This window comes from Bubalus kerabau, chromosome X, assembly GCF_029407905.1.
Source record: "Bubalus kerabau isolate K-KA32 ecotype Philippines breed swamp buffalo chromosome X, PCC_UOA_SB_1v2, whole genome shotgun sequence".
Classification (NCBI taxonomy): domain Eukaryota; kingdom Metazoa; phylum Chordata; class Mammalia; order Artiodactyla; family Bovidae; genus Bubalus; species Bubalus kerabau.
The window spans coordinates 147,650,155-147,677,884 of record NC_073647.1 but is presented as its reverse complement, the minus strand read 5'-3'; the positions used below and the strand labels follow the sequence as shown (position 1 = coordinate 147,677,884).

Genomic DNA, 27,730 nt, shown 5'->3' with positions numbered 1-27,730 from the left:
ACCCAGTTATCCCTCACCTTGTTCCTCCAAGACTACATTGTGATTGCTGAGTGAGACATGGATTGGCCAATTCTCCCATTCAAGGGCAGAAAGAGAACACGACTGTGCGACCTTCTTTTGTGCTCACGGGAAATAATGGATACCATTATGGCTTTAAGTTCAAGGATAATGAGGGTGGAAACCTGACCATATCACTATTATAGCTTTATTAATGGCTGAGAGGGGAATTGCCTTTATTCTTCCAATATTCATAAATGACTTTCCCTTTCACAAGGGCATTTTCAACTTTCTCGGAGTTCTGAGTAATTTCTAAAGAAGCAAAGCCACAGTTGTTGTTACGAGTTGTACTGTGTCCTTCCCAAATTTTATGTTGAAGTCGTAACTCCCAGTACCTCAGAGTATGACCTCATTTGGAGGGACTTCCCTGGTGGTCCAGTAGTTAAGACCCCACGTTCCCAATGCAGGGGGCTGGCGTTTGATCCTTGGTCAGGGAACCAGATCCCACATGCCACAACTAAGAATGCAGTCAAATAAAATAAATAAGAAAAGTAAATATTAAAAAAAAAAAACACTACTTCCTTCCAAAAAAGGAAGACTATGACCTCATTTGGAAACAGAGCTGCTGCAGATGTTATCGGTTAAAACACAGCCATGTTGGAGGAGGGGTGGACCCTGACCCCAATAGGACTAATGTCCTTCTGAGAGCAGAGAGACAGGGAGGGAAGGTGGCCATGCAACAATGGAGGCAGAGACCAGAGTGGTGCAGCAACAGGCCAAGGAACTCTGAGGACTGCCAGCAACATCAGGAGCTAGAAAAGGCAAAGAAGGACCCTTGGCTACAAGTTTCAGAGGAACCATGGTCCCGTAGACACCCAGATTTCAGACTTCTAGCCCTCAGAACTGTGAGACAATAAACTTTGATTGTTTTAAGCCACCCAGTTTGGGGTACTTTGTTTTGGTGATGCTAGGAAACGAATACAGTTGTAATATTGGAAAATCACATAGAGATCACGTAGTTCATTCTAGACAGGAGGAATCGTGCTCAGAAAGGTGGAACGGGAACTTCCCTGGGGGTCCAGTGGTTAAGACTCGGTGCTCCCAATGCAGGGGGCCCGGGTTTGACCAGGGGGTCAGGGAACTAGATCCCACATGTCACAACTAAGACCAGTACAGCCAAATAAATTTTTTGAAAAAGGAAAAAAAAGAAACACAGAGTGATTTGCTATGATCAGACCTGGGCATTCTAATTCCTGTGGTTCAGGGTTCTTTACAGAGGTCAACCACCAGAGATCAGTGCCAAACAGGGATTTGGCAAATCTTGACCAGCTACCCCCCAAAAGAGGAAGACCAAACTGAGCTGATAGAGACGACTTCAGGAGTAGAACAGAAATGCCAGGAGCTTCAGACATGGTGAGGCCATGCTGGAAAAGCCACCAAAAAAATGGCAAAGAAGAGAAATAAGGTGTCAGGAGATTCACAGAGTTGTGCAGCCATCACTATCATGAATCTGAGAATGTGGCCTCACTCTAACAAGACATCCTGTGACCACATGCACTCACTTCCCACCTTCTCTTGGCTCCCCCAGCCCCGGGGGAACCACTTACCCAATTTCTGTCTCTATGGATTTGCTTATTCTGGACATTTCCTATAAATGGCATCAGACAACATGTGGTTTCTTGTGACTGGCATCTTTCACTGAGCATCTGGTTTCTAAGGCACATCCATGTTGTCCTGTGTGTCAGTACTCCATTCCTCTCTAAGGCTGAATAATACTCCAGTGTATGGCGATAGCCCATTTTATTTATCCATTCAACAGCTGATAGATATTGGGCATTTCGGAACCCACCTTAGGACTCAGTACATATTGGTTGTTCAAAAAGCATCTGTCCATTAAGTAGAAATTGTGAATTGAAGAAGATAGATGAGATAAAGGGATTTTATTTTCTTATGCTCTAATGATCTCCAGTTATTTTCAGGTCAATTTCATAAGGCACCTCTTCAAGATTCATACTGCAATGGACAGAAGATCCTATGGACAGATGCAGAGGAACAAAGGGCTAGCAGAGGTGGTAGGGAGGGACATCACTGTCTCACTTAGGAGAACTACATAAAGGGTACCGATACGTACGCATCCTGATTTTATGTCTTCTGAATAGGAAGTAAGTGAAAGTGAAATCGCTGTCGTGTCTGACTCTTTGGGACTCCATGGACTGTAGCCTACCAGGTTCCTCCATCCATAGGATTTTCCAGGAAAGAGTACTGGAGTGGGTTGCCATTTCCTTCCCCGGGGATCTTCCTGATCCAGGGATAGAACCAGGTCTCCTGCATTGCAGGCAGACGCTTTACCATCTGAGCTACCAGGGAAGTCCAATCCCCATAGAATAGGAAGTAAAGATAGAATTAATTTCTCTGTTAAAAACTGTACACATTTCATGAAAACTTTTCCACCTTTGATATCTATTAAAGGTTTTCTTTTTCTGTAAGGATTCTCCAAAAACCCAGTGTTGGTGGTAATTTTATCTTTTAATCCCCTTAGGTTTTACTTTGGTGCCAGCAAATCTGGAAAACTCAGCAGTGGCCACAGGACTGGAAGACGTCAGTTTGTCTAGTCAAGGCTATGGTTTTTCCAGTGGTCATGTATGGATGTGAGAGTTGGACTGTGAAGAAAGCTGAGCGCTGAAGAATTGATGCTTTTGAACTGTGGTGTTGGAGAAGACTATTGAGAGTCCCTTGGATTGCAAGGAGATCCAACCAGTCCATCCTAAGGGAGATCAGTCCTGGGTGTTCATTGGAAGGACTGATGCTAAAGCTGAAACTCCAATACTTTGGCCACCTCATGCGAAGAGTTGACTCATTGGAAAAGACTCTGATGTTGGGAGGGATTGGGGGCAGGAGGAGAAGGGGACAACAGAGGATGAGATGGCTGGATGGCATCACTGACTCGATGGACATGAGTTTGGGTAAACTCTGGGAGTTGGTGATGGACAGGGAGGCCTGGCATGCTGTGATTCATGGGGTCGAAAAGAGTCGGACACGACTGAGTGACTGAACTGAACTGAGGTTTTACTTATTTTTAAAACTGAACTATAGTTGATTTACAATGTCATGTTAATTTCTGTATACAGCAAAGTGACAGTTATATACATATGTACACTCTTCTTCATATTCTTTTCCATTATGGTTTATCCCAGGACACTGAATATAGTTCCCTGTGCCTTACAGAAGGACTTTGTTGTCCATCTATTCTAGATGTAATAGTTTGCATCTGCTAACCCGAAACTCCCAGTCCATCTCCCCCCACCCTCCTTGGCAAACACAAGTCTGTTCTCGATGTCAATGAGTCTGGTTCTGCTCCACAGATGGATCCCTTTGGGTCATATTTCAGATTCCACATATAAGTGATATCTCAGTACAATATTCTAGGTCCATCCATGTTGCTGCAAGTAGCATTATTTCATTCTTTTTTTATAGCTGAGTCCATTGTATATATGTACTGCCTCTTCTTTATCCATTCATCTGTCAATGGACATTCAGGTAATTTACTTTATTACAGATTTACTTCCCTGTGTATTTATTATATGCTCATGATGTGAAATGACGCATTTTAATAATTAACTTCATGATTTACAGCAATGGTGATTGACAGATAACTCCAAATGCTTCTAATTTAGCTGCACACTTAAAAAAATGGTTAAGAAGCAAACAAACAAACAAAAAAACTTAACTACCATCCATCTTAGCTTTTAAATGGTATCTAAATCTCAGAAGTAAAATATTATAGCCAGTATTTATAAAAAGTAATTATAAAAGGACTAATGCAACCATAACATAATATAACCAAATAGCCATGGATATATGATAAATCTAAACAGCAACTTAACATCAGAACTATTACAGTCACAAAAGTTCTGAGATCCTGAAAAGAAGGCAGAGCAGGCCAACTGTCAGGATGGCCACAGTGATCCCTGCTCCTGGTGTTCACCATTTACAACCGAGATGGCAGGCTGAGCGAGCTTACCATGACTGCCCACCTTGGTCATAGACTACTTTCCCGGGACTGAGGTGATCACTCCCATGGAGCTGGCAGGGCCGCTGATTTACTTCTAACAATCAGAATATGGCCAGAGTGAGGGGTTATCACTTCCCTGATTGGATTACAAAGATGGCGACTTCCATTGTGTCAGCAACCTGTCTCTCTTGCTGGCTTTGCTGAAGCGAGCTGCCACAGGCAAGGGTCCGTCCATGTGGCCACGAACTGAGGGTAGCCTTGGGCCAGCAGCCCAGGGAGAACTCAGTCCTGAAAACCACCACACAAATGTAGGCGCTGAAGTGGATGCTAACCGTAGCAGATGCCTGTGGCCCTGGCTTAGAGAGAGATTACTGCCTTTGAGGGGCCCTGAGCCAGAACTCAAGCCCGGACTCCTGGTCCACAGAGACGATGACACAACAAAGCGTATCATTTTAAGCCATTAAGTTTGGAGTACTCTGTTATACAGCAAGTGACAGCTAAGAACAAAAGGAGCATTGCTGTGCATTTTGACTATGCCTGTGACCCCTGGCTTAACATCAGTTAGTATTGCTTAATGGAATTGACATACAAGTTGTTATACCGTGAATCGTTGGCTGTTAGGACGACATTTTTCAGACTCTGCCAAAACAAGCCTTCCGCCTTGGGGTTATCAGGCCACTGGAGGATGGAACTCTTGCAGATCCTCTGCCGCAGCCTCAAATACTGCGAATGCTGCAGCACTGGCTCCAGCAGAATAAAGACAATCACGTCCATATTCTCCTCCATTAGCCTCTGCAAGGCCAAGTAGAATGCCGTTTTAAAATTCCAGTTTTTGGCATATTTTTTGGTTAAAACAAATATTGTTTTCTTGCTTTGGTTGATGCTCTGCATGAGGTTGTCAATGACGGCTAGACCCGGGTCCCAATCCCTTTCCTCTAAACACAGGAGCACGTTCTTGTCCTCACTCTCTTCCAGGTGGAAGCGCAATTCATTGATCACCCAGTCCGTGACAGAAGCGTCTTTGGTGTCATAAGAAATGTAAGCATCATAGAAAGTCTGGGATGTGGACAGAGACCTGTAGCCTTTGACCTTAGCTAAGCACACATGGTAGATAAACCAAGCATCCCAGTAAAACCAGTGGTGGGCCAGGGCAGCCAGCATCACTGAGATGGTGACAGAAAAGGTTAAGAAACAGAATATGGCTGCAATGGTATCTGAAACACAAGTGGTGAGGTCTAGACTCACAATGCTCTTGCCTTCTTGATCCCCAGGACTGGCACAAATGACATCGGTCAGTCTGGGAATCCTGACGTTCAGATTTCCGTCCATCCATTCTCGAAAATCTCCAAAGTCACAGGTACAGTCAAAAGGGTTACTCCCTAGTTCCAAAACGGTTAACTTGGTGGCGGTCTTCGTTTCAAATGTGGATCTGTTGAGCATCTTGAGCTGGTTGGAGCTCAAATCGAGGTGTATCAGGCTGCTGGCTCCAGAAAGAAAATCAGACGGTAGGTGGGAAATTCTGTTTCCACTCAGCAGTAGCGTCTCAAGAGAAGATGCAAATGTAGATAGGCTATTGGTTAAAAAGAACAGCTGGTTTCCACTTAAGTCAAGCAATCTGAGGTAAGGGAAGTATTCCAGTAATGACCAGTTAAAGAAATTTAACATGTTATCATTTATATATAGGTCAGTGAGAGTCCTGGGCAAGTTAAGGAAGGCCTGACTGGAGATATGCCGAAGGTTATTACGGGCTAAGTCAAGCCGGGTCAGATTGGTGAGATTTTGAAAAATTTGCCAGTACCTGACATCTTGAGCATTCCACAGAAGGTCAAGGCGGTTCCCACTGAAAACTAATTCTCCCAGGGACGCGCTTTTCAGTTGTGTTTCTGTTAAAGTAAAAATGTCATTGTTGCTCAAGTTTAAAACTCTCAGGTTAGTTAAATGTTCAATAAATCCTAGACGGTGCGTTACCCCTGCTATTCGGAAATAGTGTGCATTGTAGCTGAGATCAAGAACTTCTAATAATGGCAATTCACTGAAAGCAGCATCGTCATCAAAGTCTAGTCTATTGTTTGTCAAATCCAAATACTTGATACCAGACAAGCGTGAAAATTCCGTTCCATTTAACACCTGGCCATTGCCATTTGAAGACAGATTTAAACAGGAAATGTTGCCAAAATCTTGAAACTGGTTTACCCCAATAAAGAAAATACTGTTCAAGCTTAAATCTAAGGCATTGCCAAGACGTGAACATTCTGTCTTTATTAAAGGACGGGTGTTATGATAAAAATTCGAATGTGGGTCAAATTGAATATCGGCTGAGCGTCGCTTCAGGATGTGACTTTGGAAAGAGGTCCCATTTGCATCATGTTGCTCAGTATCACTGACCAAGGGTGATATTCTGTTTTCTGACAAGTAAATGATTTTCAGGTTGGGGAACCAGGGGAAAATGCTAAAATCAATCTGCTTAATAAAGTTAACGCCCAAGTTGATAGTCGTTAAATTTGAGAGGTGCCGCAGGGGATTGAAATCTTTCTTTCTAAGTTCCTGGAACACATAACCTCTTAAATGCAACATCTGGAGAGATATAAGCTTCGAGAAATTTTTGGAAATGTTAATGTACTGAGGATATTTTTTTAGTTCGTAGTTGTAAGATAAATCAAGTATTTCTAAGGAGGGCAATTTTGTCAAAAATTCCCCCGAGGCTATTTCGTCCATTAAATAGTTGAATTCAAGATCCAATACCTTCAGATTGTGCATGTTGTCAAACCAGCTGGCAGGAACCTTCCGGAGCGAAGTGCTAGAGAGGTTTAGGTAGCGAAGTTGGGTCAGGGTTTGAAAAGCAAGAGGGTGTATCTGAATTGAAGCACCTCCTTGGCAAGGTACACAGGGAAATGGAGCGTTAAAACATCTCGGGCAGTTTCCACTTAAATCTAGTACTCTTAAATTGCTCAGCTCCTTGAAGTCTTCTTCACTGACGTTTCCAATATGGGTATTACTAAGGTAGAGTTCTGTTAGCGAGCTTGGCAGACTTGGTGGCACGCTGTGAAGGGGATTAAAAGATAACGACAGCACCTTCAACTTGGTAAGGTTTTGGAATGCTCCATTTTCTATGGTAAATTTTTTATCACAAGCAAAATAACAGTTCCAGCCCAAATAGAGACTTTCCAGGTTCCCAAGTCCAGAAGTGTTCTTTTTCGTTAACGTAATTATGTTGTTTTGAATTAGACTAAGTTTTTTTAAAGATTCTGGCAAACCAGCTGGTATTTGTTGTAACTGGTTGTCTTCCAGCAGCAACTCCCTTAGGTGTTTGAGGTTGAGAAATGCCCCGTCTGTAATAGTCATAGCTTTCTTTACAGCAGGATTTCCACTCTGGGACTTGGCATTATGGTTCAGGTTGATTTTAGTCAGATTTTGCAGCCCTTGAAAGGATTCATTCGTTATCTGTGTGATGAAATTATCAGACAGGTCTACTTCTGTCACATCTTTGTCCACTGTTTGGGGTACTTCCTGTAATCGACGACTGTTACATTCTGCAATAAAAGAGCCATTTTCGTTTTTCACATCGCAAGGATAGCTTCGCGGATAACTGGCTTCGGTGAAGAACTCACAGGAATCAGAGATGAGCAGGAAAAGGGAGGTCAGAAGCAAAAAGCGAAGGGTCATGTTTTCCTAAGGAAAATCAAAGTAGAGTCACAATGTTAGACTGGCAGTATTTTCTAGGCATTTCAGGATGAAATTCACAGTGCTTTGACCATATTTTGAATGAGTTCTGAAGTAGGAGTTCTCTGAACGGTTAAAGAACTTGCAGTAAGTTCAGAATGGTTTTAGTTTTTCACCCTGTTCAGTTTCTTGATGTTCAAAGAAGCAAAAGATGAAGCTATCTGAGATGTGATGACAAGAAAACATGGAAAGCTTTGGCAGAAGCACACAGCAAGATGCCCCACCGTCACAGGGGGCCTAATGTTGGATCCTGGCTATGGTTCATGCCAGACCTATAGCAGAGCAAGGTATATGTCTGTTGCTTCAGTCTATTAGCATAACTCAAGGAAACGCTGGCCAGCCCCAAGGAGAGTCCAGATCCAGCTTCTACTAGGCCGTCCTTCAAGATTTCCAAGCCAGAGTCTCTCTACCTTATCTACACAACCATATATTTTATTGATATTTCCCACAATCTGTCTATACCTCTATGATGGTATGTATCAAATTCTCTCATGTCCTAGCATGACAGGAAAGTGGACACTTTCGGTTTATAATAATAGCAAAGTGTCACGTGTTATGCTAAACATGAACATTTTCTCACCCATGTTTATGCTCCCTACAATGCAATAGGTTCCATTATTATCCATAGGTTGTAAGTGAGACTCAAACTCAGAGACGTAACTAATTTTCAGAAGGATAATACACTGCAGAGGTGAGATGAGTCCATCAGATTCCAACATGGTGCTTTTAACCACTAACCATCATGCTACACAATCTCATTTTGAAATCTTTATATTAGAATATATCTTCAAATGTAGACAACACTCAAAAAGTTTTTTGTAGGGAGGCTACCACTTATATATCTCCTATCATACAAACACTGGTATTAATAGCCATTCTTTTGCTTTTGTAAACTTTTGTGGGCATGACATTTAATGTTTTTGTACGTACTCTATAATGTTTAGTAGACTGTCTCACTTTCTGCGATTCTTCCTTAACAAGGGGCTGAAAATATTATTTTGGTAATTATACAAAGCAATGAAAAGATTAATGTGATGGTGTGATCAAGGGTTATAGTAAAAAAAAAAAAAAAACCTCTCAAAATCGTATTTCACTGGGTGTGGAGACCAATCTTTACTAAACTGTATTTTTCACTAAAATCCAACTCATCTCCTTAGTGTGAGTTTATACCAAGTACGTGCTCTCTTTTTAAATTCTCCTAAAATTTAGGGTTAGTGAACTAACAGTCACTGCTGCTGCTGCTGCTGCTAAGTTGTTTCAGTCGTGTCCGACTGTGTGTGACCCCATGGACTGCAGCCTACCAGGCTTCTCCGTCCATGGGATTCTCCAGGCAAGAACACTGGAGTGGGTTGCCATTTCCTTCTCCAATGCATGAAAGTGGAAAGTGAAAGTGAAGTCGCTCAGTCGTGTCCGACTCTTCGCAACCACACGGACTGCAGCCTACCAGGCTCCTCCATCTATGGGATTTTCTGGGGAACAGTACTGGAGTGGGGTGCCATTGCCTTCTCCCAACAGTCACTACTGTACCCTTACTACAATATAAAAAACTTTCATATGGATGTTGAGAATTCTGAGGATCAATAATTATTGCCCATTCATAAGAGCCAAGGAAAAGCCAGCTCCTTATGAGATTGAAGTTAAAGTGGAACAGAACTTGCAGCCATTTTCAGTTACCTCTAGTTACTCCCAAATACAGCACCATCAAGGTACCACTGTTTAATGTTTAGCTTTTACTGAAAGAAAGCCTGGCTTTACATGGGGTAGGCAGAATTTTAAGGTGATCCCTATGACCTTTGCCCCCTGGTATTACTCCTGTAATTACATTATGTGGCAAAAAGATTATCTAGATGGGCCTAATCTAATCATATGTGCATGCCAAAGCCGCTTCAGTCATGTCCAATTCTTTGCGACCCCATGGACTGTAGCCTGTCAGGCTCCTCTGTCCAAGGGATTCTGCAGGCAAGAATACTGGAGTGGGTTGTCATTTCCTTCTCCAGGAGATCTTCCTGACTCAGGGATCAAACCCAGGTCTCTTTATGTCTCCTGCATTGGCAGGTGGGTTTGTTACTACTAGTGCCACTATGCCTTTAAAAGCAGAGCGTTTTCCCTGGCTAGTGGCCAAGGGAAGCATCAGAGGGATGAGAAGCCAGAGAAAAAATGGACACATCATTGCAGACTTGAAGCTGGAGGGGTGGGTCCCTGGCAAGGAATGTAGGCGTCCTGTGAAAGCTGAGAGTGGCTCCCTGTTGACAGCAAGGAAATGGGGGCCCTGATTTGACAACCCAAAGTAATATTCCCTTGTAGGGAAGTACCATCTTTTGTTTATTCATTCATTAGATCTTGGACATTTAGATTGTTTCTGCTGCTGCTGCTGCTAAGTCACTTCAGTCGTGTCCGACTCTGTGCAACCCCACTGATGGCAGCGCACCAGGCTTCCCCGACCCTGGGATTCTCCAGGCAAGAACACTGGAGTGGGTTGCCATTTCCTTCTCAAATGCGTGAAAGTGAAAAGTGAAAGTGAAGTCGCTCAGTCATGTCTGACTCGTAGCGACCCCATGGACTGCAGCCTACCAGGCTCCTCCATCCATGGGATTTTTCAGGTATGAGTACCGGAGTGGGGTGCCATTGCCTTTTCCAGTGCCGCCTCCCTAGCCTCAAGTTAACTCCTCAACATTTGATTCCAAACTCAATTATCACACAACACTGAGCAATTGAGGAGAAAAGCCTCTAGGTGGCGCTGGAGACCACAAGAAGAGCCCTTTGACACTTGCCTGAATATTGAAGCTTCACTATTTTGGCCACCTGATGCAAAGAGCCGACTCGTTGGAAAAGACCCTGATGCTGGGAAAGACTGAGGGCAAGAGAAGAAGGGGACGACAGAGGAAGAGATGTTTCGATGGCGTCACAGATTCAATGGACATAAGTTTGAGGAAACTCCGAGAGATGGTGATGGACAGGGAAGACTGGCGTGCTGCAGTCCACGGGGTCACAAAGACTCAGACACAAATGAGCGACTGAACGCCACCACCATGGCCTCCCAGAGAATCTGAGGCAACTTAGGGGCTAGGCCATGGAAATAAGCAGAATATTGCAGAGAGGATTTCTAAGTGAAGAGCTTGAGGTTCCTAACTCCTGCCTCCCAAAAGAGTGTCCTGAGGTAAAAACAGGACTTGACAAATTCCAAATAACTTCAATTTGAAGAGAAGTACATGGATGGAAAGAGTGGGAGGTGGGAAGTAGGGATCTAACAAAGATCTTAAAGAGAAAGTTCAAGCCTCTCCACCTACCTCAGGGCCTCAGAGAGGCAAAACAGACTGCAAATGCTCATCATCCATAGCACAAACCCTAGCTCACAACATCCACTGGCCTCTGAGGTGAGACAGCAGAGCCTAAAGCCCTGGGCAGCAAAAGCCCCACCTCGGTAGCCAAGTTCTTCCTCTTAGTCATACCCATGCCTCTGGCTTCCAAAAGTCTTGGCTCCAAAAGGACCTCAAAGGGAACCAGATCCCAGAGAACTAAGAAGGGTACTCCAGAGAATTTACTCCCTTAGTGAATAAATGAATAATAAATAATGAAAAAAAAAACACCATTCAGCCTGGCAGAAGAAAAATGGCAACTCTGCAAATAAAATAGAGAAATGGCAACTACGTGGAAGAAGAAAAAAAAAGAGAAATAGCAACTCTGAAAATAGAAGGGAAAGGGTCAATTATGCAAATAGGATAGAAAGCCAAACTATGCAAATAAATCTGAGAGAGAGAGGGAGAGACAGAGAGACACTTCTGTTGTTTGAGGCTAATAGCTGAAGGTACCCATTCAAGTGAGAGCAAAGGGTTAGGATTCTACAAGGTGAGAAAGGGCGTTAAGAGGAAAGCACAGCAGACACGGACTGTGTATGAACTCGAGAAAGACAGAAAGCAGATGGATGAGTGGTAGGTGGTACAGCAGAGTGGAGAAGGGCTAAAGCTGACGAGAGCGAGGTCAATTCATAGCAGACAAGCCCACAAAAGACTCGGGAGCTGCAGACAGCAGTCACAGCGGAGTCACCAGTGGAGTGCCGGGTGGGGCTGCACAAAGGACGGGCTGGAAGTCTGCAGGAGAAGTTAGACCCCACCTGAGGCCCTCCCTGAGACTTACTGCCTTGAAAGGTTGAATCCAGAGCCTTGGTTCAGGAATTCAGGCACCAAGTGAAGGCAGGGGTGAACTGTCACAAAGCAAACAGGAGGGTTAAAGCCCCATGTGTCTCTGGAGCGCAGATCCCCGTTCTCTTCCCTCCTCTGGCCCTGGGGCCCCTGACATCCACCTGGTTCATAAATGCTCCACTCCACCTCCCAAGCAGGAGACAGGAGCACCTCATTGGGAAAATAGAAAGGCACAGTAGCAGGGCCACAGTAGCAAAAATTAAGAGGTTGCCCCAAAAGGTAGTCATCAAGATGAAAATAGCTTACAAAAAAATGAACGTTCCTGATGGACCATATATCACTATGAAATAATGACAGAATCGGACCCTGCACGTGCCATGCAATAAGTCCCCTGCCTTCCTCCATCCCGGCTCTGTTTCCAAAAAAACTTACTTTACCAAAATAGGCCCCCAGCCTGTGGGCCAGAGTTCCTCACTATGACTTTTAAAAATAAAACACTAAAATATTATGTGTCCTGACTGCCAAGCTGTTGGGTACCTTACCTGCCTGCAATTCTGCACCCAAAGCTAGGACCTCACTCCCCTCACCCTAGCCCTGACCCTGCACCACAAAAGAGACCTGTGATCACAGTGGTGCACCCAGCCCAGAGGTTTGCTCCCATCCTAGGCTGGGACCCATCATTTGGAAGGCCTGTCCTTGCAACTGAAACTTCTCATCAGCTGTTTGGGGTTCCACACTTCAGTATGAAGTAACAGTCAGTACCAGTCACCTGGCATTTACCCAGCATCAAAGAGAGATGCACATAGGCAAAAAAAAAAAAAAAAGGAAAATCACAGACATAGGAATTGGTAGAATCAGGTCTTCTGGTCACCAGGACAGTGGCTGATGGTTTATATTCTGAATGCAGGTCCTGTCTTATACCGGTGCTCAATAATCTCTCTGCAGTTCTGAAATCCTTAAAAATCTGAGCACCAGAAGATTTGGTTTTTTTTTCCTAACTTATTTGACAGCAACAGCTGATCTGAACTGAGCTAAGGCTACTATAATTTTTATTTATCCACTTATGGGAGCTCTCTGGTTTCAGAGCGGAAATTACCACGTGTGTGATCATCAGGGCTGCTGTGGACCCATCCAAAGTGTTTTATAATAAATCCTCTATGTACTATGATGGCATCACCAACTCAATGGACATGAGTTTGAGCAAGCTCTGGGAGATGGTGAAGGACAGGGAAGTTTGGAGTGCTGCAGTCCATGGGGTCGCAAAGAGCCAGACACGACTTAGCAACTGAACAACAAAACTATCTTCTCTCGATATAGTGCAAATTCTGAACTTTGACACAATTCTAGCCTACAGGTTGCAGGCAATGGATTGTGATTCAATAATTAAATCTCCTTCACTGGAAACCTATTAGCAGTTCCTGAACTGTGCTTGGCATATGTCAGATCAGAAAAGAGAACGTGGTTGTCAATAGCACTGAGTTATGACTTCATGGGCCTGAGATGCTTTGGCCTTTACTGGCCTCTTCCTCCATTAAAAAAAAAAAAATTAGTAAAAAATTATATGTTATGACCACGTTGGCATAAAGACAAATATAACCCAGACTGGAATATATTCACTCTTCTGCAGATTTTAAAAACAACTAAAGTCTTTGCTTAAAGTGTCATGGGCCCAAGGCCTTGTGTCTTTTCTGACCAAAGAGAGACTGGCGCTGGTTGTCAATGATGGTATCCTGGGGCTCAGACCAGGTCCCCGGAAAGTAGTCAAGATAAATAGGAGATACTTGCTTAAAAGTAAGGTAAGTATTAGGTTGGGAGAGGCTGAAGGGGAGGCCTAGGCTTGAGTGGAAGTGGCAAAATAGAGGACCAGAAAAGGACAGTGTTGCAGGTTGAATCGTGTCCCCCCAAAATGATATGTTGACATTTGAGCTTCTCCATGTGAATGTGACTATGTTTGGAAATAGGGTCTCTGAAGTTGGAATCAAGCTAAGGTGAGGTCATACTTAGACTTGTTCAGTTGCTAAGCTGTATCCGACTCTTTTTCGACCTTATAAACTGTACCCTGCCAGGCTCCTCTGCCCATGGTATTTCCCAGGCAAGGATACTGGACTGGGTTACCATTTCCTTCTCCAGGGGATCTTCCCCACCCAGGGATCGAAATCATGTATCCTGCACTGGCAGGCAGACTCTACCACTGAGCCACCAGGGAAGCCCCATACTAGACTCAAATGGGCCCTCACCCAGTGACTGCTATTCTGATAAGAAGAGAGAAATGTGGACACAGACAAGGGAAGAGAGCCATGTGGAGATGGAGACAGAGACTGGAGTGATATGTCTACAGGCCAAGGAACATCAAGGATTGCCAGGCACCACCAGACACCGGGGAAAAAGGCACAGCCCAGACTGTCCCTCACAGCCTCCAAGAAGGAAGCAACCTTGTTGATAACACCGGGATTTCAGACTTTTGGTCTCTGCAATTGGTAGAGGATACATTTCTGTTGTTTTGAGTCACCCAGTTGGTGGCAGCCCCAGGAAACAGAGAGGAAGAGCAGAGAGCAGGGGAATAAGAACTGACCAGTGGACCCCATGGCTGAGCCAAGTTCGATCTGCTAGATACAGCTCTTTGGCCATCGCAGTGAGCTCTCTGCATAGCACACCCTGCCAACGATGGTCCAGTCTACATGGTCTCCCTGCGTGTTGCTTTGGAATACCCAATGGGAAAAAAAATCAAGAACCCATTTCTTTAAAGAAGCATATGAATCAGATCAGATCAGTCGCTCAGTCGTGTCCGACTCTTTGCTACCCCATGAATCTCAGCACGCCAGGCCACCCTGTCCATCACCAACTCCCGGAGTTCACTCAGACTCATGTCCATCGAGTCAGTGATGACATCCAGCCATCTCATCCTGTCGTCCCCTTCTCCTCCTGCCCCCAATCCCTCCCAGCATCAGAGTCTTTTCCAATGAGTCGACTCTTCACATGAGGTGGCCAAAAATACTGGAGTTTCAGCTTTAGCATCATTCCTTCCAAAGAAATCCCAGGGCTGATCTCCTTCAGAATGGCCTGGTTGGATCTCCTTGCAGTCCAAGGGACTCTCAAGAGTCTTCTCCAACACCACAGTTCAAAAGCATCAATTCTTTGGCGCTCAGCCTTCTTCACAGTCCAACTCTCACATCCATACATGACCACAGGAAAAACCATAGCCTTGACTAGACGAACCTTTGTTGGCAAAGTAATGTCTCTGCTTTTGAATATGCTATCTAGGTTGGTCATAAGTTTCCTTCCAAGGAGTAAGCGTCTTTTAATTTCATTACTGCAGTCACCATCTGTAGTGATTTTACAACAAAAGAAATTTGCCTCATGTCCTGCTCCATGCTGAATAAATTTCAAAAAATTGCTCACTATGAGGCAGTCATTTCACAACTGTTTTCCTGGTTTCCACAGCAAATCAGTTCTCTGGCTGGGTCCCCGGTGTATAATCCAGTCCTCTTTTTCCCTCATAGCTCAGTCGGTAAAGAATCTGCCTGCAGTTCAGGAGACCTGGGTTCAATTTCTGGGTTGGGAAGATCCCCTGGAGAAGGAAATGGCAAGCCACTCCAGTGTTCTTGCCTGGAGAATCCCATGGATAGAGGAGCCTGGCAGGCTACAGTCCATAAAGTCACAAAGAGTAGGACTACTTCACCTCTCTCTCTGAAAGCCTCCTTTGCTAAGATGTGATCTGCCTCATGCCATCTCCTGAGCTGCACTGCTTTCTCAGAATGGATCCTGCTGATGCCCCCTGACAGGAAAGTGTCAAAGGAACCTATGGATTGTTAAAGATGAATCCGCCCAACTGAATCACTGAGCTGATGGCCATGATGCAGGATTCCACTGGAACTAAATGCTTGCCAAACTGGAAACATTTTCTAATTTTGCATGGGTTCTGATGTCTTCATAGTTGACTATGTTAACCACTGATACATTATGAAAGTAAATTGATAAAGAAGTGGCAGAGAGAATTTGTCACCTGAGATGAAATTTACAGTAAATACTAGCTACTTGACTTGATCCATTCCACATTTGATGGATTCACTAACACCTTTGGAAGACCAAAGAAACCACTACCACATTAAATGCACGTATCAATGAAGAGGTGGAGCCTGATTTCATACACATAAAAATATGAAAAATTATGCTATTTGAAATCTAGCAAATATGGTAGCACACGTTTGTTGAGTGCTTTATCACGAGGCAAACACTGGGAGCACAAATCATGTATTTTCTTGTCTGATCTTCATAAAAATCAGTGAGGTGGGTGCTGTCATAAGCCCTCATTTTACAGACATGGAGCCTGAGACTCAGAGGCTCATTTACCCAAAGTCAATCTGATGGTAGGTGGCAGAACGGAAACTGAGTCTAAAGGTACCCACATAGGTAACAAGGTGGTACCAAGCGATGATCTGGTTTCAGTTATCAGCAGAAACACCACAGCCATACATGGAACCTTCTGGACTTAAATGGCTGGGAGTATTACCCACCTTGCCTTTCCACTGATGCCACAGATCACTTACAGGTGCTCTGTAATTCCATAGAACAACTGGAAATCCATTGATTCTAGACATATTAGCCAATGAGTGGCTATTAACAATCAGCTGAAAAGTCAACCCAGTCTGTGCTAGGTAACGTTGACCCAGAACCATGGGTTATGCATTTACATGTACTGTCTCTATAGCCCTGAAGAGTTATAAATTGGGAGTAATAATTTAAAAAACAACAAATCCCTCAGCACTGTTCAATAGGTCAGCTGAACTCAAAGCATATTTCCCTGGAATGACATCCCCCTCAATAGACCCCAGAGGTGATGCTGAGACGCACTTACAAATAATATCCAACTGAGTTTCCAAGGCTGACCCTGGGTCGTGACACCCTCCCATGTCAGACATACCCTGATACTCTGTCAGTCTGGGTTTCCACAGGACTGACTTCTCTCTCATCAATTCCTGTGCACTTTTTAGGATTATTACATGAAAGAATGAGAAGCAGAAAGAAGAGTGGACAACATCAAGTGTCCCTGCCCTGATCCACAGCCTCAGCTTTTTGGATAAGGTACATGTGGAACTTTTATTTTGCTTTCTGGAATCAAGCTGAGAGGCTAATGAATAAGCTTCAGGTCTTCCTGGAGGCTTTGTCAGTCCCACTCCCAAAAGTCTGTGCTCCTTGTAGATAAGACCAAATGGGATATTCAGATGTTTCTCTAAGGCGGTGGTCCTTGACTCTGGCTGCTCGCAGAGATACTTGGGAAGTTGAAAAGTTACCAATGCCCAGGCCCACTCCAGAGATGCTGATTCTATTAGTCTGTGGTTCAGTCTGGACAGGAGGATTTTTTAAAGTTCACTCTGTGGTTCTGACATATAGTCAAGCCTAAGAACCTGTACTCTTGAGACCAGGAGTCAGCAAGGTCCTTGCCTTCCACCCACCACCAATGACAGGGAGGCAGGACATTTTTCCAAGTTGAGTTTGATTTTGTTCTAGTATCATTTTCTTATAATGCAATTATACTGGCTATCAGAACAGTTTGCAAATATCAAGTAGAAATGGGATAAGTTTAAATGCAATTCCCTATATATCATTGGCCCTGCTGGCCTAATTCCTTCTGAGCCTTTGCAGTCATTCTGCAAAGCATCAGAGAATTTCAGGGCAGACTTAATTTACTTTCAAGATCTATAATGGGCAGTCACTGGATATAAAAAAATGAACTTCAAGAACGTACATATGTTAAATAGTGGTAAAAAAAAAAACTCCAAGAACTTTAATAGGCACTAAATGATCATGGAAAAAATATACTAAAGTAAACATTGGATGAGATTCTCCGGAAATCAGTCTTTGCAATGGTGCTTAAATCGCATTCAATTTTCGAGAAAATACATGATTTTTTAAAAATCATTAAGTTTTTCAACCTGACAGTTCTTGACAGTAACAAAAACTTACCACCTTCTATGTCTAAACACTACCCAAGATAATTATAGCAACAGTAACATCTTCACTTAAACACTCGGAACAAGAAAACCTGGAAATACTGAATGCACCTGAAGCTCCTGGTAGGAGATGAAGTTCGGGTTCTGCCCAGGCACCAGCAAGCAGCCTGAGTGAACAAAGACAGCTTGTCCTTTTCTGTAGAAATAGCAAAGAACAAACACCTCCCCTCCAGCCTCTTGGCTCTAGATGAGAATACTATTTCTGGCAGGACCGGATCAAATTCCTAACTTGGAATTCGCTTCTTTTCCTCTTGAAAATGCTAAGACCACGGCATTGGATTTCTGACACTTCCTGCACACCAGACCACTCCACCTACACTTAGAGCTGCTCCAAGACTTTCGCCTTTTCATGCTCATCTGCCCGTTCACCACTTCTTTGGTCACAGTTATTTGCCACCAAACCCTGTTTCATGGCCAGAAATCCTCTATTTTGCTGGAAAGCTTTGTTAAAAGAATAGAAGGGGCTTACCGTGCCTCTGGTGTCCTAACTGCTCATTCTAGAACCTGCGGTGCTGCCGAGTGGCAACCTCTGTGCTGTTGGGTGAATGCGCACAAAGAAACTAACCAACTTCCTAAAACTGGCCGCTTTACCAGCAGCAGAGCCTCGCCTACAGTTTGCAGAAGCTTATATGGGAAGAAGGGAACTCGTGATTTCTTAACTGTTGCCAAATCATTTATTGACTAGGCTGTACAATTTCAAAACTGAAGTGGAGGGGGTGGAAAAAAGGCATTTATAAAATGATCTAAATATAACCCAAGCCAGATCAACCTGGCGCATCTTTGTGAGTTTGGGTTCGTTTGTTTGTCCAGGTGGGTTGGTGGGCGGTTGCTGCAAGGATCCCCAGCGAAATGTTAAAAGCAGTGAGCTCTGGGGAGCAGGATGAGGGGGGAAAGGAGGGAGAAATAGGGAAATTTTTCCTTAAAAAAAATTTAGGGTGTTTTTTCCCAACTTTACCACAAATGTATACTTGATTTACCGTTGCACAAACTCGTTTTGCTCATGGAATTCATGGATGCAGTTAAATAACATTTGGCTTCATCTTTGTTCTGCCCATCTCTGGGACTGCCCTTGGTGTGGTGGGCACGGGTCCCCCCACCATCTTCCTCCTGGGTGTCCCTGCACCCCAAACAGTCCCTGGCATGTAGCATAACTCAATACACCTTTGGTGAATGACTGAAGGGATGAGCAGGAGCATGAGGCAGGAAAATTTTACTTCCTGATCTGCTGATAAGTGGATTGCTTCTTAAGGTCTCAGAGAGAAGGCTGTAGAAGGTTTACCAAGAGCAGGAGTCAGCCAACTCCAGCATGTGGGCCAAACCTGGGCAGGGAGTAGAGAACGATTTTCACGGATGAACCTTTGCCATTGACTGGTTGAGAAAGAACACTATCTATAAACTCCCATGAGGCAAAAGAATTCCAGAGAATTCCATTCTTATTAATAGACTTATAAAAAAAACCCCTGCATTTGATTAATATTTATAAAATTCCTATCTCTTTTCTTAAAGAACCTACATGCTGCTGCTGCTGCTGCTGCTAAGTTGCTTTAGTTGTGTCGGACCCTGTGCGACCCCATAGACAGCAGCCCACCAGGCTCCCCTGTCCCTCTCCAGGCAAGAACACTGCAGTGGGTTGCCATTTCCTTCTCCAATGCATGAAAGTGAAAAGTGAAAGTGAAGTCGCTCAGCTGTGTCCGACTCTTAGCGACCTCATGGACTGTAGCCTACCAGGCTCCTCCGTCCATGGGATTTTCCAGGCAAGAGTACTGCAGTGGGTTGCCATTGCCTTCTCTGAAGAACCTACGTAATGCCCTCAATTGGCCTATTGTCCTGCAAAGCCTAAAATATTTACTTTACAGAAAATATCTGCTGACCCCTGGCCAAAAGAATAGTCTCAAAAGGGATATAATGTGGTTCACATTTCCCTGACTCTCCTTGAATTGGAGGGAGCCACTTAGGGGGCAGAGTGGGTAGGGGGTTACATTTTCGCGCACACACACACACACACACACACTTCACCATTATTATTTTCCCTCAGGCCCATGGTCTGCCTCTTGGGCATGACCTCCAGATGACAACCTCGTTACAAAGGCATACCTTTCAGAACATGCAGGCTTGGCAGCAACTCTTGAACTGCCCTCCACTGGTCTCTCAGGTGATTCATGGCCTGACACATGGCGTGAGAAAGATATTATAGATATTCCTATGATATCAGAGAACACGACCTGTGGCTTCACAGAATCACCAAAACTCTGTGTTATAATCAACATGAAGGCCTCATCTGCCCACCACCCAGTCCTCTTGCGTGTGTGTGTGAGTGTGTGTGCACTCAGCCGTGTCCGGCTCTTTGCAATCCCATGGACTGTACACCCACCAAGTTCCTCTGTCCATGGGATTTCCCAGGCAAGAATACTGAAGTGGGTTGCCATTTCCTCCTCCAGGGGATCTTCCTGACTCAGGGATCGAACCCGTGTCTCCTGCATTGCAGGTGGGTTCTTTACCACTGAGCCACCAGGGAAGCCCCACCCAGTCTTTTGGTTTCCCTTAAAACGTTTGCTTAGAAATAAAGTTTAAGAAAGTCAGTCAGTGTGACTGCCAGTAGTAGAGCAGTGGAGCATGCTCAGCCTTTTGAGAAAAAGCCAGACACATGTGGCCTGGCCCCAGGCTACAGAAATCACCCACCAGGCAGCTGGGATCACACAAAGCATGGCACACACTCGCATTATACTTGCCAACACTCCAGTGCCCATGCCAGGCAGATCAGAAAAATGAGCTACTTATTCAAATCAAATGAGCCATCACAGGTTTTTCCACACAGCCAGTAACCAAAAAAGATGAGCCTTCAAATGGAATCAACACCAGGTCAAAACAGTTACCATGAGCCAGAAGGTGATCCCACGTGGAAAGTGGCCTTAAGGACCCAGCCCTCTGCCCGAGCCCAGAAACCAGCTTTCAGGGCCCAGGTCCGCTATCCCCACCCTGGGAGAGCCCAGAGCTTCAGGCAGCTCTTCCCTTGCTCTTCCCCTCACCATGCATGCAGACTCGGATCTTTATTTGGCAATGGAGGCGATCAAGTGCTCCCACCAGGAAAACCCACCAGGCAGCCCGCATATTCCAGATACACAAACCCCCCTCCAGGGCACATGAGCCTCTCTGAGCCTCAGTGTTCTCATCTGTCAAATGGGGAGAAGAATAACAGTATCCTTGAACGGGGGCTGTGAGGATTAAATCATGCTTACAGAACCCTCAGAACAGTCCCTAACACTGAGTAAGCACTCCACAAGTGGAGCAGATTATTACTTCTCTCACTGTCATGGACTTCACTCGCCTCTGACTGCTGCCTGAAGTAGGCCCGGAGGACCACTCCAGGTCTGGCCATGAAAGCTTAAAACTAGTCTAGATAACTCCTCAGTGCCAATTAGAAAATGACAGCACAAGAAGCCATCTGCCAATGTAGTGGTTATGGGTTCGATCCCTGGTCCAGGAAGATTCTATGTGTCGTGGAGCAACTGAGCCTGTGTGCCACAGTTACCAAAGTTTGCTGAGAGCACGCTTCCTGTGGGCTGATGTACCTGACATCAGGGCGCAGAGCTGGGTAAGAGGAGGGAGGGCTGGATTCAAGGCTTGCTTGGCCATATGGCCAATTACCCTTGAGCAGTGGACAACCTATGCAAAGTTTACATGGCGGCCCAGCTAAATGCAACTCATTGCATCATACTGAATGGGACCATCTCCCCTCAACAGCACACCTGACTGACCAAGAATGGGGACAAGGGAAGGTCTCTGTTGTTTTTGGCAAATTCCCTTCTTGAGTCAGGCACAGGTTGCATGCAGCCCAATTACCTGACAATCTCAGTCTTTCCATCAGTTGAAACCTCTTCCTGTCTTTCCTAAAGTCAGTGTCCCCCATATAATTGGCCAAGACATCAGAAAAACCCATAGCACCCTACAGCTGGAAGGGCCCCTTATTTCATGGATGAGGAAACCGAAGCCAAAGGTCAAGAGTGCAACAGTGCTGGAGAGAACTCTTGCGGCTCCACTTCTGCTCCTGTGTTCTTTCAACTTCTCCCTTTGTTAACCTCCTAAGAAAGGATGTGCTTCACAGCCATAGCTGACTTAGGCAGGGCTTACTATGGGCCTGGAATTTTTCCTTGATTAATGTCTTTACCTTGCCCAGAAACCCCATGATGGAGGGACTGTGACAATTTCCAATCTTCCTATGAAGAAACTGAAGCACAAAGAGGTTAAGAAAAGTGTTGTATTCTGGACTTCCCTGGTGGTCCAGTGCGTAAGAATCCACCTGCCAATGTATAGGGTTACAGGTTCGATCCCTGCTCCAGGAAGATTCCACATGTCACAGAGTGACTAAGCGTGTGTGCCTCAGTTATTGAAGCTGGTGTTCTAGAGCCCATGCTCTCCAACAAGAGAAGCCACTGCAACAAGAAGCACCTGCTCGTCACAACTCGGGAAAGCCCACACAAAGCGACGAAGACCCAGAACAGTGAGAAAAACAAAGTCATGTTCCTCTGGCTCCAGAATTGTGCTCTTACCCACTATCCAATATTCTAACCATGCACAGGATCCCAGAGACTCATAAAAGCCATCTCATTTGGCAAAGAGAAGATTGCTGGTGACACTCAACAAAGTAGCTTCCAATGTGGTAGAATCAAACGCTGGGTTCTAAAGGGCTAAACAAGTAGTGAGGGATGACAACAAACATGGTCACCTTCCAGCCCCAACCCCAGCACGCCAGAGGAACATTCCAGAAGGAGCACACCGATGATCCCCATCATGGTGGAGGTGGAACCCCTGAGCTGAGAAGCAAATTTCTCTGCAATCTTGATCCAGTCTTTCCCAATGCTCCCTCTCCGTAGCCTTGGACCCCAGTTCTCCTCCTCAGGTTGACATGACCGCCCCTCACTGCTTGAGAAGGCCGCACACCCTGCTCGCCTCTGCAGCCTTCTTCCTGCTTCATGGTGAGCTCTGCGCTGGCCCCCACCTCCTGGGACGTGTGCCTCCTAGCCAGAGGCGTTGGAGGCACAGCTGTCAGCAGCCTGCTCGTCTCAGCCAGCACCCACGTGGCCAGGCCCGCCCAGCAGACGTGTGCCCTGTGTTCAGTTCCCAGGCCCCTCCCTGCCTCTGGTGGCATTTAATCTCCTCCATCCCAGGCACCCACCTGAGGCTCTGCTGCTGCTGCTAAGTCACTTCAGTCATGTCTGACTCTGTGTGACCCTAGAGACGGCAGCCCACCAGGCTCCCCCATCCCTGGGATTCTCCAGGCAAGAACACTGGAGTGGGTTGCCATTTCCTTCTCCAATGCAGGAAAGTGAAAAGTGAAAGGGAATCGCTCAGTCGTGTCCGACTCCCAGTGACCCCATGGACCACAGCCTACCAGGCTCCTCCATCCATGGGATTTTCCAGGCAAGAGTACTGAGGCTCTAGCCATGTACATTTCACACTGTGCTTTGGTGATTGGTAAAATCTCCACTTTTAGAGACAGAAGCATGCTTGCAAAGCTCCAGTAATTCGCCCCAATGAACTGAAAGCTGTGTAGAACTTGTCACGTTCTGTCTTGCATTGTATTTTGGTAGGTCCATTTTACCTCCTCTATCAGACAGTAAACCTTCTGAACCCAAGGGCTGGGTTTTTGGGTTTTTGTTTTTCGGCTGTGCTGTGTGGTTTGTGGGATCTTAGTTCCCCAACCAGTGACTGAACCCACGCCCTCAGCAGTGAAAGCATGGAGTCCTAACCACTGGACTACCAGGGAAGTTCCAGGTTTTGTTTCTTAATGGCTATGCTGTATACACTGTATGGACATAACAGGTTATTTAATGAATCTCCTATTGATTGACTCTTGGGTGTCCTAATCATTTCTTTTCCCTGAGCTGTAAGTATTGATGACTTACAATACTGTTAGCTTCAGGTGGTTGATTTAAAATAGCCAAGACAAGAAGGTAACCCAAGCGCCCATCAACAGATGACTGGCTTAAGAAGATGTGGTGTATACACACACACACACACACACACACACACACACACACATGTTCCATTGTATGCATATGCATATGTGTATATACACACAATGTAATATTACTCTGCCATAAAAAAGAATGAAGTATTGTCCTGATTTTTTAACATTACAAACAATGCCACAATAAACACCTTTGGAGGGAAGGTCATTTTAGAAGAACTATGTTCAAGTGAGGGGAAGTGCCAGCAGGATGGACAAGAGGGATGATGAAGCATATCTGATACAGCAAGTAGGCCAAAAGGAGTGAACCAGGACAGAGGTGGGTGGAGCTGTAACTTAGGAAGGGCCACCTAAAGAGGGACCACCACTCCTTGCAAACAGGATGGGCTCTTTGGGGAAAGGATCTTCGTTTTGTGAGCTGGTGTGGAGGACAGTCATGTAAAACATATTTTGATGTTGAGGGGAGATTTGAAGAAGTGCATGTCGGGGCCTCCAATTTCTCTGTGATGGATATAGGAGGTGAGGTTGGTTACCAGGAGAGAGCGCAGCTGGTAGAGGGGCACGTGTCAGTACTAGAGGCTGAGAACATGTGAGAAGACTCGGGGGACAGCCACGTAATTCACGCAGATGAGGGCACACTGAACACATGAGAACATGCTCTTAGGTTTGAGGCCCTGGGCTGGGTGCAGAAAGGAAGACTCCAGGTCATCAATGGATTTCCCACAATCCTCAGAACTCCTTCTTCTCTCTCTTCACCCCAACTTGTCTTCTTTCCTCTTGCCTTCTAATTCTCTTTTCCCAATCGTTACCTCTCTCAACGTGGTGCTTCTAGTGTTGTAGAAAACCATTTTGGTTTCTTCTTTTCTGGGTCTGCACTCCACACTCCCCTCCCAGCCCCACAAAGGACTTCAGTACTCCTCCAGGGTCAGAAATTACTTCTGGAAGATCCAGCCCATGGCAAAGGAGCTAATAACCATCCTGCCACCAGGTGGCGCTCCCCACCCAGTATTTTGGACTTCTGACTAAAGGCAGAGGGGTCCTTTTTGTGTGATGCTGCTACTAAGTCACTTCAGTCATGTCTGACTCTGTGCGACCCCAGAGACAGCAGCCCACCAGGCTCCCCTGTCCCTGGGATTCTCCAGGCAAGAACACTGGAGTGGGTTGCCATTTCCTTCTCCAATGCAGGCAAGTGAAAAGTGAAAGTGAAGTCGCTCAGTCATGCCCGACTCTTAGCGACCCCATGGACTGCAGCCTACCAGGCTCCTCCATCCATGGGATTTGCCAGGCAAGAGTACTGGAGTGGGGTGCCATTGCCTTCTCCTTTGTGTGATGTGTAAGGGATAAAATGAGTATAAAATTTTACTGCAAAGGTTACTAAAATCTACACATGTATAAAAGGCTTATTCCTCATGTGGGGCCATTTCAGTTAAAGCAACTCGAGTTTCCAAATAAAAACAATGTTTATGCACAATTTGCCCTATGGGTCTCAAAGGTTTAATATTCAAGGAAAACAAACACCATGAAGCAATAAGCTTTTGCCCCTCCATCTGGGAACAGATAGACTTTTAACTAAACAATGATCTACAGAAGGGTCAATTTCATAAATGAAGAAAGTGTATGTGGATTTCCCTGCTGGTCCACTGGCTTAAGACTCTGCACTCCCAATGCAGGGGGCTGGGTTCAGATCCCTGGTCAAAGGAACTAGATTCCACGTGCCATAGCCAAGAGTTCAAAAGCTGCAGCTAAAAGATCCTGCATGCTACAATGAAGAACTAAGACCCAGTACAGCCAAATGACAACACTTAAAAAAAAAAAAAAAAAGAAACTGAATGAAATAAAGCTCGGACACTCCAGGAGATAGTGAAGGATGGGGAAGCCCATGGGATCGTAAAGAATCTGTTGCTGAGCTTTCATCCTACCTGAGGTCTCCCGAAGGTCAACTCAGACCTTCAGGGGACTGGAGGAGCCTTGCCTTCCAGGACTTGTACACAGCTTCTGAGTCTAATATAGTAACACCCGGGGGTGGGGGATGCATGTGAGAGAATGCACAATCCATTTCTTAAGCATTTTCCACAGAAAGTTGGCAGGTCCTCTCTTTTCTCGGAATCAACCGGACTTCTCAGCCCTCCAATTCCCTTCCCTCTTGGCTTCTCTCTCCCAAAAAAAGAAAAAAAAAAAAAAGGTTTGAGGGACTTCCCTTGTAGCCCAGGGTTTAAGATTCCAGGCTCCCAAGGCAGGCGGCACGGGCTTGAACTCGATCCCACCAGCTGAGACTAAAGGTCCCAAACACCACAACTAAGACCCGGTGTGCCCAATAAATAAATAACATACTCACCCCACACAAGCCCCCCAAGGCAGTGGGCACAGAGCTTAAGGCCAACTTGAATCGGAATGAAGGAAAAGGGAAGAAGACAGATGTCATTCTTAAAGATGACTCTGCCTCCCAGTGCCATCTTAGCATCCAGGGCAGGGTTTTGCAAAGGTTTCTCTCTACAGCACGTGCGTAGAATCAGCTGTTTTTTATTTAAAATGTCAGGACTCAAAAAACTCAGGAGCTCTGGGGCCAACGAAGTTTGAGAACTACTCAATAGAGCAGGAGTTCTCCAAGTGTGATTCTTAGCCGAGCAGCTTTGGAGCCCCCAGCCCAGCTTGTTAGAAGATCCAAGTTTTCAGGCTCCAACTCGAGACCTACTGAATCAGAAACTGAAGTGGGACCCAGCCACCTGAAGTTTAACAATCCTCCTCAGCTGACTCTGCACATGCTCAGGTCTCAGAACTACCTGCAATAGAGCAAAGATTCTAAAGCAATGGTTCGTACTGTTGCCTGCAAATTGGAATCACCTGCAAGCTTTTAAATCCAAACGCTCTATCCCAGACCAATTAAATCAGCATATTCATGGGTGGAGATTTTTAAAGAACCTCACGTAATTTCAGGACTTCCCTTGTGACTCAGCTGGTAAGGAATCTGCCTGCAATGTGGGAGACCTGGGTTTGATCCCTGGGTTTGATCCCTGGGTTGGGAAGATCCCCTGGCGAACTTCATGAACTGCTACCCACTCCAGTATTCTGGCCTGGAGAACTCCATGAACTGTATAGTCCATGGGGTCGCAAAGAGTCGGACACAACTGAGTGACTTTCACATAATTTCAAGGGCAGCCAAGGTTAAGAACCACTTTTAGGAAGTGGGGAAACTGAGGCATCACCAGGACTGTCTTAGAATAAATGAACCCTCCCTGCTGGGATAGCCTGGTATTGTCCCCAGCCTGAGACTCTCTGCAGTCCTTATTATGGATGTAATAGGGTCACCTTACACCTGTGTGTTTGCATGGATTAAAGACTTAAATGTAGGACCTAACACCATAAAACTCCTCGAGGAAAACAGGAAACACCTCCTTAACACTGATCTTGGCAATGGCTTTTTAGATATGAGACCAGAAGCACAAACCACAGAAGCAAGAATCAGCAAGTAGGACTACATCATTTTGTTGATGTGTTTCTTTGCTGTGCAGAAGCAAATACCCATTGGCTCTTCAGCTTTTACAGCTGCAATGTCCAACAAAAATGAGTCACATATGTAATTTAAATTTTCTAGCAGCCACAATTAAAATGTAAAAGGAAACAGGTACAATTCATTAAAATAACATATATAACCCAATATGGGCTTCCCTGGTGGCACAGCAATAAAGAATTAACCTGCAATGCAGAAGATGTGGGTTTGATCCCCAGACTGGGAAGATCCCCTAGAGAAGGAAATGGCAACCCACTCCTGTATTCTTGCCTGAGAAATCCCATGGACAGAGGAGCCTAGTGGGCTACAGTCAACCAGGTCACAAAGAGTTGGACACAACTTAGTGACTAACACAACCACAGGCTAACCCAGTGT

At 45.2% G+C, this 27,730-nt stretch overlaps 1 protein-coding gene across 5 annotated transcripts; it reads right to left on the bottom strand.

Moving 5' to 3' along the window:
- Positions 1 to 724: 724 nt before the first annotated feature.
- TLR8 (toll like receptor 8) lies at positions 725 to 26,841 on the bottom strand. 5 transcript variants are annotated; one of them, XR_008707966.1, is made up of 3 exons: positions 26,183 to 26,841; positions 1,605 to 7,678; positions 725 to 809 (listed from the first exon to the last, which is right to left on the bottom strand). XR_008707966.1 is itself a non-coding variant. In XM_055563257.1 (3 exons), the coding sequence occupies exon 3, from the start codon at positions 7,670 to 7,672 to the stop codon at positions 4,571 to 4,573; it is 3,102 nt and encodes a 1,033-aa protein (XP_055419232.1). In that variant the 5' UTR covers positions 7,673 to 7,678; positions 11,864 to 11,930; positions 26,183 to 26,841; the 3' UTR covers positions 725 to 4,570. The 5 variants fall into 5 exon arrangements, 4 of the variants coding, with proteins under 4 accessions (XP_055419232.1, XP_055419233.1, XP_055419231.1 ...); XM_055563257.1 differs by adding an exon at positions 11,864 to 11,930 and having other exon boundaries at positions 725 to 7,678; XM_055563258.1 differs by lacking the exon at positions 26,183 to 26,841 and adding exons at positions 11,864 to 11,930; positions 25,767 to 26,155 and having other exon boundaries at positions 725 to 7,678.
- Positions 26,842 to 27,730: the final 889 nt, after the last annotated feature.

Coding starts and splice junctions, on each gene's coding strand:
- TLR8 (XM_055563256.1), bottom strand. CDS start 26,308: ATGCTAAGATGGCACTGGGAGGCAGAGTCATCTTTAAGAATGACATCT. Junction 7,679..26,182: donor CCTTGGGGGGCTTGTGTGGG/GTGAGTATGTTA, acceptor GATTTTCCTTAG/GAAAACATGACCCTTCGCTT.